The following is a 17,766-nucleotide window of genomic DNA, read 5'->3' as shown; positions in this document are numbered from 1 at the left end:
GACTAACGTAGCTGTTACTTGACACTCTGAATAAGCAAATTTGTTGTGCAGTGGTGTCGTAGTAGCTGTAACACTTGAATTTGCAGCCTGATAAACTGCAAGTTGTTGCACATAAGTGTTGGCTCTCCTAAATGTTTTATGGCTGCAAATATTCCTTAAGCTTGAAACATTTTCCTTTGCAGTTTTCAGGACCTGTGTCCTTTTATTATACTAGAATGTTTTAGCTCTTCATCCTCGTAACTCTGAAGTACATAATTGAATTACCTTTCAGGTAATCCTACTGCTGTTGGTAGAAGTATCTACATAATTAAATGCAGGCAGATACACAAGTATTGGCTCTCGGAACTTTCTGCTTGAGAGCATTTTACGAATATGCAGTTCTAGTGCTTAAATAAGGATTCAGATCTGAAATACTGAAGTGCTACTGATAATTTATAAAGTACTTCATGATAATGACGATCTGTCTCTTTCTAGGGAGGACATTAGACTTTTCAATGTAAAATTATATTGCCCTAAGTATGTACTTTCTGGGTTTTGCTGATAGCCAAATTCATGTAAGTGTTATGGTCAGCCAGGTGGCATTGGATTAGAATTTGGTTGAATTTGCTCCAGATTTTTTCATGGAGGACATTAGAGTGATCTCTCTTAAATGTTGAAGTAATTTTATTCTGTATTATTTGCATTGTTAAAGAAACAATGCCCTCCTTTTATTCAAAATTAAAAAGGGTTGCAGATACTGACCAGTTTAATGAAGCTGGTGCAGTAGCTAATAGCTCATGTACCATTTCTACATAAGGATCATAGCTGGAGTGCTCTACTCTGGGCTGATTCATACCATACTGTGCAATTAAAGTTTTAGCAAATCTGTTTGAGTAATAGGGGGGAGTTGGCTGCTTGCCTTGTGTGTTGCAGGAAATATCTACCGTTGATTCCAGATGCTAAAGTACCAGCTACTGAACTTGCATTGGGAAGGGGAAATTTACACTAATGGAAGGAAACAAATGGAGACATCTGATAGAGGAGATCTGAGAATCATTCTCAGACCTTAGCTATTTTTTGTAGTTTGCTTTGAATGTTACATATGAGAGCACGAAATAGCTTGCTGAAAATCTCTCTATTGCAGCTGGAATTGTGCGTGCTATTCTGAATTAAATTCTTAACACCATTTGTGTTCCTTCTGTTTTGGTTAGCTTTGATTTTTTTTTTTTATTCCCCCCCCCCCCCCCCGCTATTTAGCTACAGAACTACTAAAAATAGTGACCAACTATCCACTATCGGACTTAATTTTATGTCTGTAAGGCTGAGAAAGCTATCTTTCTCACAAGAGAGATGTGAAGAGGGAAAAATTCACTTGAGGGAAGGAAAGAAATCCTTGAGAATAACAATTTGGAGGAAAGATACTGTGATGTTATAATATCCCTTTTGGGGCTGCTTTGTGGATTTTGAGGCCAATTTAGGGCATGACCAGTCAGTCTTAGATCTGAAGAAGCAGAATTGCTTTGCTACAGCAATTTGTCTGTGTTAAGGGTTATATTATGAAAGCTAGGTTTATATTTTGCTTTTTGAATCAGATGGTAAGAAGTGTTCAAAATATACCTAGTATTTCTGTGTGTAAATTGGCACGGTGACAGAATTTGAAAGAATAAGGCCCTGAGCAGCTTGATCTAACTAGACCTACTTTGAGCAGGAGGTGGGAGTAGCTGACCTCTAGAGGCTCCTTCCAAACTATGTGGTTCTATAATAAATTCTATGTGTTAATTTGAGATGGGGAGAGAAATTGCTCTAGAGAATAAGATTATTATTTTTAAGGTTCTGTGTATTTTAAGTGTCTTGCAGGCACAAAGTTGACAAGTGCACTGGTATTTAACTTGAATTATAGTACTTAGTATGTGGGTGTGAAGGACAGAGAAGTGACTTAGAATGATCCAGAACAGTCACAGTAAGATGTCTCTTAATGGCTTGTTCTTTGCTAACTAAGTTACTGCAAATGTGCTTATTCAGCCTCCTGCAAAAGAATATCTTTTTAGTAGTATCAGAAATGCTTTGTGTTAATCAACCCTAAAGTAACCTGAAGTTTCTCTCTGTGTTGCAGGATGGAATGCAATATATATGATTCATAAACCTTCTTAAAACTTTGAGGTTCCTTGTAAATTAGCTTCATCTGTGTCTTTGGCAACACAGATAATCCTGCTTACTCCTGGGAAATGAAGCAGCTGCTGCTAACTATGGTCTCTCTTACAGATGGATATTGATTTCTGTGAACCTAACCCTTGCCAGAATGGGGCTAAATGCTATGATCTGGGAGGAGATTATTACTGTGCCTGCCCTGATGACTATGATGGAAAGAATTGTTCTCATCTCAAGGACCACTGCAAGAACAATTCTTGTAAAGGTACCTGCTGTGGTCCAGAAACTTGTCTTGATGTATTGGTGGTACATTAAAAAAGAAAAGTAGTATTTTGGAAACGGCATAATGCAGAAACATTTTTATTGTGCTCACTTGGACTTTGTGAAATAGTGAGGAAGTGAGAAGAAATGCTTGTAACAGTCTTTATTTGTAAAGAGATAGAGGGTAACTTATAGTTAACATAACTTTTAAATTGTGATTAGTCTTAATCGTTGCATAACTTTTTTTAAGACTAAAAACTGATTGGTGATGCAGATTATTAGTCTGATGATACACTTCTCATTCTTAGTAATAGACAGCTGTACAATAGAAGTCTTCAGTAATGCTACCCAAGAAGGAGTCCGTTTCATTTCGTCTAATGTTTGTGGGCCTCATGGACGGTGTATTAGTCAGCCAGGAGGAAATTTTACCTGTGCCTGTGAAAGAGGTTTTACTGGAACATACTGTCATGAAAGTAAGTAGCAGTTTCCTCTAAATGATTTTGTTGCTCTAAAACTTCCTTAGAGTTTTTGTAATGAAGCTTTACAACATAAAATAAAACATTAAAATTTTAATAAAGTTGCATGAAGCATTGTTTCAGGTGTACTGCTTGAAATCAAGTTTCTTCTGGTAACAGTTGTCTTTGTAGGGGTTCATGCTTCCACTGTGAAATAAAACTGGTTTTAGTCCAACTCCGATGTGAATGTGTCTGTACCCACTACCTTTATGTACAGTCTTACATGAAAGCCATAGATTGCTCCAACATGGGGACGATAAAGAAGGCACAGACATATTGACAGCACAGCTTAGGAGCATGCATATTGCTGTTCCAGGTATTTTTTTGAACACCTGGCTATTTTTGCCAGGTAAACTTAATGCTCAGGTTCAACTTGCTTACATGAGAGAGAATACATCTAGAAACTGTACCAGGCTTGAAAACAGATGTTTGAGCTGTTTATATATATATATACACACAGGAGTATAACTTTGTGCTGCCTTTGCTAGACACACAAGTGTAGATCGCTCCTCTAGGTAGGTGAAGACAGCCTTGAGCAGTAAGTGTTGACTTTTTGTTATAGATATCAATGATTGTCTTGGGAAGCCTTGCAAGAATGGTGGGACATGCATCGATGAAGTTGATTCTTTTAGATGTTTCTGCTCAAGTGGCTGGGAAGGAGAACTGTGTGACACAAGTGAGTATTGCTAAGTGTTTCAGGGTCAAATACTACGGCTTTGCTCTAACAGTTAGTGATGGTTGGTACATGGTTAATAATAATGGGGTAGTTTCTCTGTTCTATAATTACAGTCTACCCAGTGTTGTTTGCAAAAGTATTTTCAAGAAGATTTTTTGGGTAGTAGCTCTGAAAGGCTCAGTTCCTTTAATAGGACTGTAATCTGATTCTTTGGTATAGTACAGGATATATCTCAGCAGGAGAGAAGAACTTCTTTTTCTCCTGAGGAGAGACAAAAGTGAATATACCCTGTTCGGGAGTCTACTCATTATATTGCTTTTATTGCTATAAGCATATGTACTTAGTACTTACTGTACATAAAAGTTTGTCCCTTACCCAATCTACTCGTATGCAGTAGTTTCCAAATGTGAAAAGCTTTTTAGCTTTAAGCCAGTGCAAGCTATAATGTGCTTCCACCTTACTGAAGGAATTTAGAAATATAATATCTATTCCTTTAGTAAGAAAAGAACTGATGAAGCCTGAACTTTTACTCGATGAATATTATGAGTCAGTGTGTTGTATTTTGGGTTCAGTGGGAGCAGGCCTTTACTCTTGCTGCCCTGGCTTGAGGCAGGTTTGGGCCTTAGTTGACAAAGAGGTGTACAAGGCCGGTTCATGGTTAAGTTACCTCAGAGAAAACTACAGTTAGTTGTTTTTCTACTCTGAATGAAGTCCCTTCTATAAAGTGATGGCAGGGACTTGCTGAGACTTATTACAGGACATGCACCAATTGAGATGTGAAATAAAGACTGAGAAGCTATTGGCAGCTATCACTGTCAAAAAAGCTTTTTGTGTGGTCTAGATGAAGTTCGATCTGGAATAATTATGGTCTACCTATTAAAACATTTTTCTCAAGTGAAAAGAGTTCTCTCTAAAATTCATGTTGTGTATGTATATGTATACACACACATATATATATTTGTGTGTATATATATATGGTTAAGCCATCTAATGGCTTTAATTCTCTGTATTTTGAGACATAAAGCAGGAGAGGGAGCCTTAGCTATCTCATGTGGATGTGCCAGGTTGGGATTCCTTTTCAGGACACTGTGGTCCCTACTAGAAAGTTTTCTCTGAAGTTCAGAATACAGCTGTTTGCTGGAAAAACAGAACTACTTTGGTGCTCTACTTAGAAGCCATACTGAATGATACTTTTTCTCTTAAGCTGTCAGAAAATCTTTCATAATTCATGTTGCTCTGTATTAAATCAGTTTTTTTTTTTTTTCTCACTTATACAAAGATAACCCCATAACAATGAGGAATGCTGTCTTCCTAAATAGTACACAATTTCCTTTATGAAGAAGTATTTTATATTTTCTCATGGCTGTGGCTAGGCTAGATCATCTAATTTGAGTAACTTTTTTTCTAGATTTCAATGACTGTTCTCCTAACCCATGTCACAACGGTGGCCGATGCATTGATTTGGTAAATGACTTCTATTGTGAGTGTAAGAATGACTGGAAAGGCAAAACTTGCCATTCACGTAAGTGTTCTGTACTTTGATCTTTAGTTTACCCAAAGATTTGTTTTCTTTCTTTGCATGAGACTAGAGTTCCTGAAATTTAAAATAAAACAATTGCAGTGAAATAATAGGCATATTTTCATTACCTCTTCCAGTTTCCCAGCAGCAAAATGGAACATTGGAAAAAAAAGTATTCGTTCATGTAGTGAAAGTGTTGTAAGAGATGCTCTTAGGTTCCACTCCTTTGGTTGCTTACATTAATACAGCAAGTGGAACTATGAGTTTCTAGTACTGTTGCATTTAAACGTGAAGTATCTTTAAAAGTAATTTTGTGATTAAAAATTACCTCATCTTAAAATTCAGCAAGACCAATGGAAATTAATACTGTTTTATTGTGATGTATAGGTGAATACCAATGTGATGCAAATACTTGTAGCAATGGTGGAACATGCTATGATGATGGAGATACATTCCGCTGTTCATGTCCTCCAGAATGGATAGGAAGTACTTGCAACACTGGTAAGCTCTTTAAGTTGTCTACAGCTAAAGCTAGAAGAAGTAGAGAAGTGTTTAAATAATACTGAACTGCTTAGTAAATAGGCATGCTGTTCTTCTAGCTGGCTAGTTCAAAGCTGTTCCAGTTGGCTGGTGACTGAAGTTCAGAGTAATTTCTTCCACTCACCTGACATGATACTGATTTTTAGGAAGCTGTTCTCCACAGGCTGCTTACATGGTCTTTTACATAGCTTCTCCTAAGCAGATTTGGAACACTTGGACTTGTGTCTTGACTTCTCTATTCGTCTTGGAGACCTGTGTAAAGGTTTTCTTGGGAACTTAGTCCCCCACTTTGCTTGAAGGTTCATAATGTGAATAAATTTGTGATCGAGAGGCATGTGAGCAGACATACTCAGGAAAAATGAAATTAAGTAATTCATCCTAGGGGATTTGCAGGGTTACTGCCTGCTGTAGGGAACATTCAATCCCTTGATCTTCTTGGGGATTGAATGTAGTCTTCATGGTGCATTTTTCTGAATATGAAACTTCCATTAGGACCAAGAAATTGGATGAAGGTAATTTAGTACAGTTTTTCTACTTTTTAGGTACAATTGTGGCATTTAATCAAAATCTGAACTTTAAATACTAGTATTTTATTATGAAGTACACCTCATGACCTGGGTAACTCACTGCCAAAGTAGGAATTTAGCAGTATTTGGAGGATGCTTACACAGATGGGGAAAAAATAGATAATCTTTTTTTTTATAAAACTTCATGGTTCAATCAAACAACTGAATTGGGATGATGGTGAAGGTAGGTGATAGATTATCATGCAATGTGACTATTTTTGGACTCCCTTGACCTTCTTGTAAGTCTTGCACTGTTGACTTAAATGCTATTCAGGATTGTGATATTGACATAGCCAGATGATAGATACTTTTTGTTTTCTGTGCTAAATAGAGACCTTTTACTGTTTTCAAAGCTAAAAACAGCAGCTGTATTCCAAACCCTTGCATGAATGGTGGAACGTGTGTTGGCAGTGGAGATTCCTTTTCTTGCATCTGCAAAGAAGGATGGGAAGGACGTACATGCACACAGAGTAAGGCTTTTCTGCTTTCTTCCCCTGCATTCCCCTGGGATAATTAGGAGTGTCTGGCACAGAGCTGTTAACTGAAATAAAAGCAAGTTTATAGAGTTCATGTGCCAAAATACCTGAATCATTCGGGGTGGGAGGTAGGTAAAGATGATGATGCTCAAGTAATGAATGAAGAACTTGTCATGCTTCTTTTTGCACCTAGTCTCTGCCAAAATAAGACTTTCAACCTTCTGTAGAAATATAATTTTTGGGAACATGTGCAGAGCAAAAAAAATCCTTACAGAAATACTAATTTTAATAATTAAAAGTATGTGGAAAGGCAGGCAGTAGTGTATATTCCATCATTTTCTCTGAGGATAGCAGTTAAATACTTTGACATACCAATACGATGAATGGGCTAGGTGGAGTAAAGCCTGTAACTTTGTTTTTTATTTTTTTTTCCCAAGGCATAACATGGGGGGGGGGGGGCGGGAATCTAAATTTGAGCTCTGTTTTTACTCTAAATCTACTGTGAAATTACTGTTGTATTGATGCATGCCCTAATTAGCTATTTTAAAGCTGACAGTGCTAGTGTAAATGCTAACAAATAATTGGAGGCTATTTTATAATGGGAAAGATTTGTTTAAGAAATCTGGCTAGTTGCACACATATATATATATATGAAGTGCCAAAGTAATAGTAATTCTTTGAAAGCTTTTAGAGCCTGGCTGAATTATCTACTACCAATGCAACTGATACCCTGTTTTATTTCTGTTATGTTGTCATCATGCTGCATATCAGTCTGTGCTGTTGATATATCAAAATACACCAAAGTTGCAAAATTTTGTATTTGTCATCTATTCATAAAATTTAAGGTACTTCATTGGTCTGTTAGGTCTAACTGTGAACTTTCTTTGCAAATGTGGAAGAAAACATTCAATTCTGTATTATTTTTCTTTGCTTTCCTTACCAAATACAGTGTCCTTTGAACTATAATATTATACACTAGAAAATAAATATGCCACTACTTACACTAGTCTGTATTCTTTTTTTATAGATACCAATGACTGCAACCCTCATCCATGGTAAGTATGCGAACTCCAGTTCTGTATCTATTGTGAAAATAAAAGTAAGCACAGTAATATGGATTTCCATTTCAAATTAGAACTAATTCTTCCCTAAAATAATTGAAGCCAGCCTCTTTAAAAATCTTAAAACAATTTTTTGCCATGCCTTATCTATTCCTTGACAGCAATGAAGACCACAAAACAATCCTGAGTTGATTCATACATGAACAGATAAAAGTGGTTTAGTGTAGTTATTGTGCCAGAACTGACTAGTAAATTACTGTGATATGGAATGTATCAGACTAATAACATTTCAAGCATCTACAATTGAGTTTTAGACTAAAAATGAGGAAATCAAAACGTGTTAGTTTACAATAAATAATTTTAGATAATATAAAAATGTCCTGTTAGATCAAATACTATGTAAAAATATGTTTTAAAAATAAAATTAATTCTTTGGAAGATACAATGGGAATATTTTAAATATGGAGGTTGATATTTATGGTTATATGTGAGTGATATGTGAGTGAAGCAAACCACCGGCTTTATCTTTCTCTGTTGTCCATTCTGATGCAATAACCTGTACTTCATGTATTAAAAAAAAAAAACAAAACAAACCTTGCAAAAGCTCAGGCTTTCTCCATATTCACTTTACTATGCTGTTTTATCTTCTTGAGTTCTGTTGATATACTTCCCCATGCATGCATGCACTTTTGTAGGATGTTGCTGTTTTAACAGGTGACTTACTAAGCAATATTGTTTATCTAACATTATGCTTTGTTGATGGGATCATCCCCCTGAACAGCAGCAGAAGGTATAATTAACAAAGCTTTAATTAGAGACCAATGAAACAATGTTGATGGCTTATGAATTAGCAGGGACTCTTTAATTCTGCATTGTTGAATAGTGAGAAGGTACTATGAATAGGAACAATAGAAATTTGCATTTGAACATGCTGCATGAGACCTATGGTATTTGCTCATCTTTAGACTAGTGAATCTACCCTGAGAACGTTCGGTGTAAGGATAAGTTTATTATTTTTACAGTTACAATGGAGGCATCTGTGTTGATGGTGTGAATTGGTTTCGATGTGAATGTGCGCCTGGGTTTGCTGGTCCTGACTGCAGAATTAGTAAGTACCCGTATGCGTAAAGACCTGAAAAGTCGTGCCATTCTGACACACAAATCGGAAAGAATACCCTATGACCCTTTTTGTGTGAGGTTAGCTGAATTCCAAATAATGAAGCAGAAGCCACCTGTCAGTCCGCCAGGTACTGATACCTTGTAAATAACAGCAACTTACGTTCCTTTCTCTGTTTCTTTAAATGGAACTGAAATTACTTGGCTTAAATGATACTCAAAGAATTGGTTGCTGGATTTCATGAGACATTTCTGAAGGTTCTGGGGTGCTGGCTTCATAGAAGCTTATGAAGTTTTAAGTATATTTCTTGATAAGCAACTTGTCATTAAAGATGGCATGTATCACTAGGCGTTCAATTTAACATTAGAAACTGAAATCCACTGAGACATGATAAACGAAAACTAAAACGTTAGGAGTGTAGTGCTGGCATGTGAATAACAAAGAGAAATGTGATAAAAGTCTTTCAAAGCTATAAAACAAACCTGTTACACTGCAGTTATCCTGAAGGATAGAAACTGAAAAGAAGAGGGAACAGAAGACCCTAAAACTTCATTGAAGTGTTGTGGAAGTGTTGGTTTTTGGTTTGGTTTGGTTTTTGTTTTGTGGTTTTTTTTTTTTTTTTTAAATGGAATATTAGCATTGTGACTTGCATATGATAGATACCTTATTCTTTATTTTATTTCTGCCTCTTTGAAAGATCAGGCTTTGAGTCTTCTGTAGCCTCAAGGCCATTGGGCTTGGTCCTTCCACTCCATCACTATGGTGGTGTGCTTTCAAGTTGAGATTTCATCCTCTTTCTGGCAGATAGTAAATGAGCCAACACCTCTAGTCAGAGGGCGAGTGTAGCACTTGTGGTAGCATCAGCTTAGTGATCTCTGGATATAGAACCAGGGATGGCAGGTAATCACGTATCTAGATCCAGACACACAGTGAGGGATATTGAATTCTCCTTTTCCCAGACAAGAAATGCAGAGAGGACTATTTGTATTCAGACAAATACTGTGCATTTGTAATGGGCCAGCAGACTTTTTTTTTCTTGTTTAGACTGCTAGAGACAAAAGGAGTAGCTCTGACAAAAATGCCTTTTATGGCTGACAACAGAAACAGAGTTAACAGTCACTTTTTTCAGCATGCAGAGGCTGGAGAATCTTAAACCAACATAGCTTGAAGAGAGGAGGAAAGAGTAGTTAAACCCTGTAGTACCTTAGATACTTCTGTATTTGCATAAAACTTCATCTTAGAGCACTTCTGAAGGAAGCTAGAATAGAACCAAAAGCCCTTCCACATCTATTTGGTGTTTTCCATTGCCTACATAGTTAATAGTCTCACTACTACCATTTATCACATTCACTTTCTAAGTCCAGTCCTTTAAACACAGAAGATGAGCTGATACTGTGCATCAGTCAGGAACTGGTGTTTAAACAGTTTTTCTGAGGGGTTGGAGTGGGCCTTCATTTTCAATGGAAGGAAGGATACTTTGGAAGAGAATGGTTATGGTTGAAAACAAAGCAGTTGGTGCCTGTGGCTCACAACTTGACAGGTTGGTTTCTGTTGCCTTTGTTGGTAGACTGTTGCATAAATTAATATTGGTCACTTCCCCAGGATAAGAAATAACATGTTGCTGTGCATCTGAATGGACTATGCTTCCCTGCCTTTTTCAATAGATTTGTATGGCTATGGATCTTTGAAGACTGTTTTTTTTTTTTAAGAGGCTTTTATGCTAAGTGTGTATGTACTAAATTAATCTACTCACTATTTCAATGTTGTTAAGAAAAGTAACATCAAATGTCTGTTACAAACTAAACTGTTAACTCTTCTTCCTTATGGTGAATTGTATTGCAGTAAGTCACTTTTTTCAAGCACTGTTGAGCCAATTCATTGTTCAGCTCTCGCACTGTGATGACTTCCTGAAAGCATGTGCTTTTATAGGAAGCCTAAATGCCTGAGATTAGTGCCAGAACAGGATGTGGGACTTCAGTTCTGTAGCTGAATGTGGAGTAGACATTAGCACCTTCAGCTGTCCAACACCTCTGCTCTGTGAGATGAGTCAGCATATGACTGCTTCTTCAATCACCAGACCTTCAATTAGGGTGCAATTATGAGAAATCTGTTAGAGGCTACTGCTGAAATGGTAGAACTGTCCAATTAGGAGATGGATTTTGAAGCCAAACTGTCCTTTGCTTGTTAAGAAAGCAGGTATTGTCAGGTTACATCTCAGTAAATGTTCAGTTATGATGTTCCATGTCCTTGTCACTGAGTTCTACCTATTTTCTATCTAGATATTGATGAATGCCAGTCTTCCCCTTGTGGATATGGTGCCACTTGTATAGATGAAATAAACGGATACCGATGCACTTGTCCCCCTGGAAGAATTGGTCCTAGGTGCCAAGAAGGTATTCTTATATCTGCTATCAACCTTTACCCAAAAACCATTAGAGTACAATGTAGCCAGTATAGAGTTTATATACGGTAGTCTGGTGCGTAAGGAACAGTAGCTGGTATTTTTTGATTTTAAATTTGTATAGCTTCAGTAGCTCGAAGAGGTGAAGTGTCTGAGTATGCTTTTTTTTTTTCCTTAGTGATTGGAATTGGAAAGCCTTGCTGGCTTAAGGGAATGACCTTTCCCCATGGCAGCAGGTGGGATCAAGAATGCAACAACTGCCACTGTTTGGATGGCCGTATTGACTGCACCAAGGTAGGCATTTTGACCAATTTTCTTAAATCCTGCTGGCTGAAACAAACCTACTGTAAGTTAATCTTTTTTTTTTTTCCATCTGGACTCCTGCATAGGTCTCCCCCAAACTGCTTTTGTTTAAAAAAAAGTGTCTAATGACTTCCTGTAAAAATACTTATGGGATTACCTTTATAATCATGTGCTACTGTCCTGCTTTCTATCTGCTTAGAGCAAGCTAGAAACAGACAGGCACTTTTTACAGAAAAGGAAATATAAACTGGAATGGAATAATGATCCTTGAAAGGATAAATACATCACTGCCAAAGCTTTGCAAACACAGTTTTAGAGCTCCTAATTTTGTGAAATAGTAGTTCCAAGGTAAAGGACATGTAGGAAGAAAAGTTTCTTCAGTGAGTAATAATCACCTTTCTGTATTGTCCTTCAGTAGGTTTATGAATTGACAAATTGCAACCTTTGTATATTTGTTGTGGACTACATCCTGCTGGTTGTGACTTAGAAAAAATAAGACTAGCCTAAATGCAGCTTGAGCATGTTAGCCTTTCAGCCCTCTTGAGATAGCATTTCAGGATTTGTGGTACCTGTGCAGCTTTACATCACAGCTCTGAGAGAGACAAGATCAGTGCTGCTTACAAGTTGTAGGACTAGGTGGCTGGCTCCAGATGAGGGCTAATAGCACTTGCAACATTGCCTCGCATGGCAGTCTCCCACATTTTACTGGAAGCACCATTTTAAAAACCTCTGGGCCGTATTAATCTATCCAGCCTTAATCTTGCTTTGTTTAGCTAGGTTTGCACTGTAGGCAAAGAAATAACTAAACCTTGCACTTAGTCATTTAGAAATGCTATTTTAGACCCTTTATGGTGTTGCAATTTCAAGTTTGAGATGTCTTCAGCAGATAACAGTAGGTGAAGGTAACTAGAGTCTCAGAAATGGTGGTGCGGTAAATGTGACTTATCCGTATGTGGTGTTTGGTTCTTTCATGCGTAATGGTACAAATACGCTTTCTTGCTGACAACTATGCTTTAAGAAATCCGTAAGTTCCTAAACTAATAGCTGTATGGTATTATATAGAATTCTAAAGGTTACATCATGAAAGGGAGCTGTGTTTGGAAGCTTGCTGCACCTCAGTAACTTGGGGTGTACCAGCATACTGTTTCCATTTGGGAGAGTGGTTGAAGTGACAGTGCTTATCACCAACGTGCATCAGCTTTTACCATCTTCAGCATTCTGTGGCAAGGATCTCAGTGTAAATATTGAAGAGAAATTAATCCTTGTGGAGGTGTTTCTAGATTATAGAAGCCTAGATGACTAGTTTAAAATAAGTGCTTGAACTTGTGTATAACTCAGTTATGTGGGACAAATCCATAAGCCTCTAAGGAGATATGCCCAGTCACTGTCTCGGGTAATCTTTGCACAGTTTTTACTCTTTTGTCAATACAAAATGTCCTTGTTTTGTGGAAGAACAACTCCATCTGCTAGTAGGACTAGAGCAGGATCAAAATATGGATTTTTTTTTTTTTGCAGTTAGTAGTAGATCATGACCATCTTAAATGAATTGCTTATTTTGATTTGATGCATAAGAGCAATTAACTGTAACAGTACTTTCTTCTTTTTAATTTCTAGGTGTGGTGTGGGAAAAAACCTTGTCTGTTACACAAACACTGGGATAATTCAAATAACCAGTGTCCCATGGGTCAAGAATGCCAGGAGAAGTATATGAAATGTTTTCAGCCACCATGCACGGACTGGGGAGAATGCAGTGCCTCTGAACCTCTGCCTACCAATATCAAGTGTCTGCCTAATTCTGGATACTTGGACAATGACTGTGCTAGAATTACTTTAATTTTTAACGGAGACAAAGTCCCCCAGGTGAGAACAGAATTATTAATGAAGTACAGCAATATATGTAGGGATATATTCCATGTCAAAGCATGGAAGATTAATGTTTCTAATATGACTCCTTGCCACCATAAACTTGCAAAATTTATTATTAGACTTCTCTGTTGCTATTAATTGTGCTTTGTCTAAAGGGCAAGGCAAAATTAGGGGTTGTACTGAATGTTTTATTTTCTTTTTTAAATCTCAAAGAACTACTTTCTTATATTTCAGGATGGGCTCAGGCTGTACTAGGATAGTCATGCAAGCTCAGTTTCTCACCCTTCATTCCAAAACCCCATTCTTCACTTTTCTGCCCTTTCTTGCTGCCCTCTTTGCTGCCTTCATCAGGTCTTGGTAACTGCAAAAACTGAAGATGTTTATTTTTGTGTACTTGAACTAAAGTCATACAATGTCCCTTGCTTCTAACAGGGCACTACAACTGAAAATATCTGTTCTGAAATCCGGTATTTACCAGCTACTAGGACCGTTTCTAGGGACAGAACTCTGATAATAATATGCGATCTGTCTTACTCCACAGAGAATGCAGTGGAAGTTGCTATTGTAAGTATGAGACTTGTATTAATATATATATATATATAGGAAACTTTTCTTTTTAGTTTGAGCTGGGAAAGAGGTTGTTTAAGCTTGTTTCACTTCAGTGCAGGTACTGCAGTCTGTGGCTCTAGTCTGACTGCAAAGCAATTTTGTGATCTTGCAATTTGCTGTAAAGCTAGATAGCTGAAACTGCAAGTTTAATGACAGAAGGCTACCACAACCTCCTGATAAATTACTCCAAAGACTGATTCAGCCCAAATTAGTGAACAGGTGCCTACCTGTTCTGTCACAAACCTTGGGCTGTTGACTTTCTCAGTAAGGAGATACAGTTGCAGGTGGCTGGATTGGATCTTGTGAAGAAGTTTCTGCTGTGCATTTAGAGTATGGCTGCTTCAGGGTGTTCATTAAATAAGTGCTAAGTGGGAGGTGGAAGAAGGTACAATTTGAGTAGATGAAAGTAATTGTTTTCTACTGAGCTAAAGACTTGCTTTAGAGGTATTTACATCCCAGTTGCTTGATGCTTGCGTATTGCTTAGTTTCGACGAAAGAGTTAATTACCATTTGTAAAGTGTTTATCCAGGCAGAAGCTGGATTGTCTGTCTCTACCAGTACCATAAAGAACATGCTGAGCCATGATGCAGGAAGCAAAGATTATGGTATAAATAGAGCAGACTGTTATTAGTTCAAGCTTCTATCTAGATAATCCACATGTCTTGAAGTGCTCCAAACTATGATTAAGTTTAGCTCGGCAGTGTAAGTAACATGGAAGTCAGCTGCCTTTTATTTGAGGTATGTTACATTAGCAAGTAGGTGTGTTACCCACGAAGTCTGATAGTCTGATCTGCAGTTTGGATAGAGCCAGCCATGCTATTGTTACAGTAAACTTTTAGGGTACTGTTTTTGACTACTGTCAGGTGAATTCAACCTAGTGAACTCAATTAAGCTGGATTTAAAAAGTAGATGTCCATGGTTAGGTGACTGCAGTAACTTTTTGTTTTTCCCCTTTGCTCCCTTTAGTCTTTTGTCCCACATAGAGATGAACAAGATAATAGCCTCATACAGAATGCTGCTAATACAATAGTAAATGCAATCACTAAGCGGCAAAACAGCACTGTTATGTTGGCAGTAACTGAAGTCAAAGTAGAGACCATCGTTGTTGGGAATTCATCTTCAGGTAAGGTTCCCAGTGCATACATTCTTTGTGTGTGTAAGCATTTTCTGTTCCCCTACTGTCAGTCTCATCTTCCTTTACATGTTTGGGAAAATGATAGATTGGGTTGTTTCTTTAATTGCTATTACTAACTTGAAGAGAAAGTGGCTTTAAATAAAATCAAGATTCTGTGCTTGTGTGCTGGTTTAAACTTAACCTCATCCCTAGCTTAATATCCCCACCTACCCTTGCCACTGTTTTGGCTCTGACTTCCAGCCCTGTTCTCCAGTCTAAGCATACCTTTCACAAGATCACTTCTCATTTGCTGTTCAAATCCTTTCTGATTCTCTTACGTTAACCTTAGCTCAGCCTCGGCCCTCGATGCTGCTGCAGCACTATGGAAACTGAGGCTGTAAGGCAATGAAAATATGGGGAAGGGGAAGATACATAGTGTGATACTGAGTCTCTTCTGAAGTGCTTATGTATTATTTACCTCAACAAAAGTTAAACACGTCTAGTATCTTCTAATACTTGGCCATGATAATGTAAAACTTTGCTCTCTTTCAACATGTGTTTCTCACTAGTGCACAGCTGGCTTAAAATGTAATGTTCATTCCTCTTAATGAGGATATGGTGTGATTGGGGTGACCTTTACCTCTGAATATTGGCTTTCCAAGAGCTATGCCAACATAAGCAGTTGAAGATTTTGCATGCCTGTGTTCCTGCCTGGGGGAGGCAGGAGATGGTCTTGTGGAAGACCCCTGGTAGGCTGCAATTCAACTAAACCCGAGTGGTAGGAGACTCTCTCAACTTTTTCCTAGACCTCCCCAACACAACCTTCTGGAAGATGTTCAACCCATAGTCCAAACAGTTAGTAAATTGCCTGGTTCCATTTCCCGTCTAGGGAATGCCTTTCTTCTGTTAAATGTAGTATTTCCTCAGCTCCCCTGAAGGACTGTACCAGCTTTGTTCTTGTCTTGAACAGAAATTGCATAGATGATAAAGAATCAAGCTGACATTCTGACACACCTCAGCCTCTCTTTCTTCTGATTGTGTTAAACGCTAGGGCAAAAGGGGTGGGGATGACTTTGCCTCCCACCTCAATAAGATTCAAAGATTCTCCTAAGAAAGTGCATAGACTTTGACTTCTCACAGCTAGTGCTAGAAAATGGTTTCCAGAATCCTCATTTTAATATGGATGCTCAGTATTGACCACTCGGCCCCTGATTCTTTAAGTGGAGTTGTTATGAAGTAACCTGGATTATCATGTTCTTCGATTTGGTTTGTTTTATTGTTACCCCTTAATTGGGTGAGGTAGGTGGAAACCTATCACAAAATGTGGTGTAAACCCCTATGTCTGTGTTGAGAATCTCATTCCTGTGGGATGCTCAAGTGTCTAGATGGAGATGATCGTTTAGACACTTCATTAATTTCCTCTAGCTTTAAGAAAAAATATTCTGCATTTGGAATCTATATACAAACAGTTTTCTGTGTAAGAACCTTTTATTAAATAAACTTGGATCCACAGTCATATGACACAACAATAGATGTGATAGCAGTGGGAATGCCAGCTTTGTATTCTGGTCTTGGAGAAGCTGATATGAAGAGCTTCTTTTTCCTTGAAGTATTTTTCTCCCATTCATGGTTCAGTATTAGATTGCTTATGAAAAATGAGGAGAGAATAGCAGTTACTCCTAAGAGCACAATTCTTCCCCAAACTGTTGAAATACAATTTTTAGATCCCTTGAGGCCAACCATGTCTGCAGTTTATTTATCCCCCTTTACCAGAAAGAAATGTTTGAGAATGTGTCATATTCCACATAAGAATATGTTCAGAAGACACTTCAACATTAGGATGAATGACCGTGGCGTTGAAGTGGTTGGTTGTTTTCTACGGCCATTTGCAGATTATTCTGTAAGCAGTTGTCTTAAAACTGCAGAGGGAATTTGTTTGAGTCAGAGGTTAGAGTGGTAGGTTGACAGCATTTGTCTGCAGAGCTTTTGAGCAATCCTGCCGTCTCTACAAAAAGCAAAGCACCTCATGTCTTATTGCCTCTTACCATGGGTGAATTCCTCCTTGTCAAGAAGAGTAGAACAATGTTACTCTGTCCTAGCAGTAAAGCCCTTGGTAGGGGGGGAAGTCCAACCGTACATAAATTTTCAGGAATGGTTTCCTAGAGGAATAATTTGGGTCTGTGTGGCTGGGAGAGCACTAGTGGGGTGTTTGATTGGGAATGTGGAGAAAAGCAATTGCCTCAACTCCTTTGTTTATTTGTTGAACAGTGAAGACTCTCTTATCTCTAGTGACAATATTCTGGTGTTTTACTCTGAAGTGAAACTGGAACATCCTAAAGAGTGCATGATTGATTCAGTTACATAGCTCTAACCTGAATGTTTTTTGAGATAGTTGATAACATAAATGTCTGTGGACTTCAATGGTAAAGGACTCTTCTTTCTGATAGTAAATGCAGGACATATTTCTGACACGAGTGCCAGTATTTCTAGAGCAACTCAGAGGCGTAGTACGCTTTATAGCCTGCTCCTGCAAGAATGGACTTTTTTCTTAAGAGTCGTTACTGAGATTTTTCTGGGCCAACTTAGCTTAGGTGCTTGAGAAAGAGATGCTGCTT

The 17,766-nt window shown here is 37.8% G+C and overlaps 1 protein-coding gene across 2 annotated transcripts in view; it reads left to right on the top strand.

Annotated features, from left to right (window-relative positions):
- The window catches only part of JAG2 (jagged canonical Notch ligand 2), a 71,626-nt gene that overhangs the window by 51,279 nt on the left and 2,581 nt on the right, over positions 1 to 17,766 (top strand). For both annotated transcript variants that reach the window (XM_087747020.1, XM_087747021.1), the window contains 13 exons: positions 2,242 to 2,392; positions 2,697 to 2,861; positions 3,466 to 3,579; positions 4,988 to 5,101; positions 5,486 to 5,599; positions 6,558 to 6,674; positions 7,708 to 7,735; positions 8,764 to 8,849; positions 11,138 to 11,251; positions 11,438 to 11,553; positions 13,177 to 13,422; positions 13,861 to 13,992; positions 15,004 to 15,160. In XM_087747020.1, coding sequence (XP_087603146.1) covers positions 2,242 to 2,392; positions 2,697 to 2,861; positions 3,466 to 3,579; positions 4,988 to 5,101; positions 5,486 to 5,599; positions 6,558 to 6,674; positions 7,708 to 7,735; positions 8,764 to 8,849; positions 11,138 to 11,251; positions 11,438 to 11,553; positions 13,177 to 13,422; positions 13,861 to 13,992; positions 15,004 to 15,160 — 1,654 coding nt within the window. The remainder of the gene's footprint in view (positions 1 to 2,241; positions 2,393 to 2,696; positions 2,862 to 3,465; positions 3,580 to 4,987; positions 5,102 to 5,485; positions 5,600 to 6,557; positions 6,675 to 7,707; positions 7,736 to 8,763; positions 8,850 to 11,137; positions 11,252 to 11,437; positions 11,554 to 13,176; positions 13,423 to 13,860; positions 13,993 to 15,003; positions 15,161 to 17,766) is intronic.

This window comes from Nipponia nippon, unplaced genomic scaffold, assembly GCF_047370975.1.
Source record: "Nipponia nippon isolate SJK-2023a ecotype South Korea unplaced genomic scaffold, ASM4737097v1 scaffold_11, whole genome shotgun sequence".
Lineage (NCBI taxonomy): Eukaryota > Metazoa > Chordata > Aves > Pelecaniformes > Threskiornithidae > Nipponia > Nipponia nippon.
The sequence above is the reverse complement of the archived record's forward strand: the minus strand, read 5'-3'. Positions and strand labels throughout refer to the sequence as shown.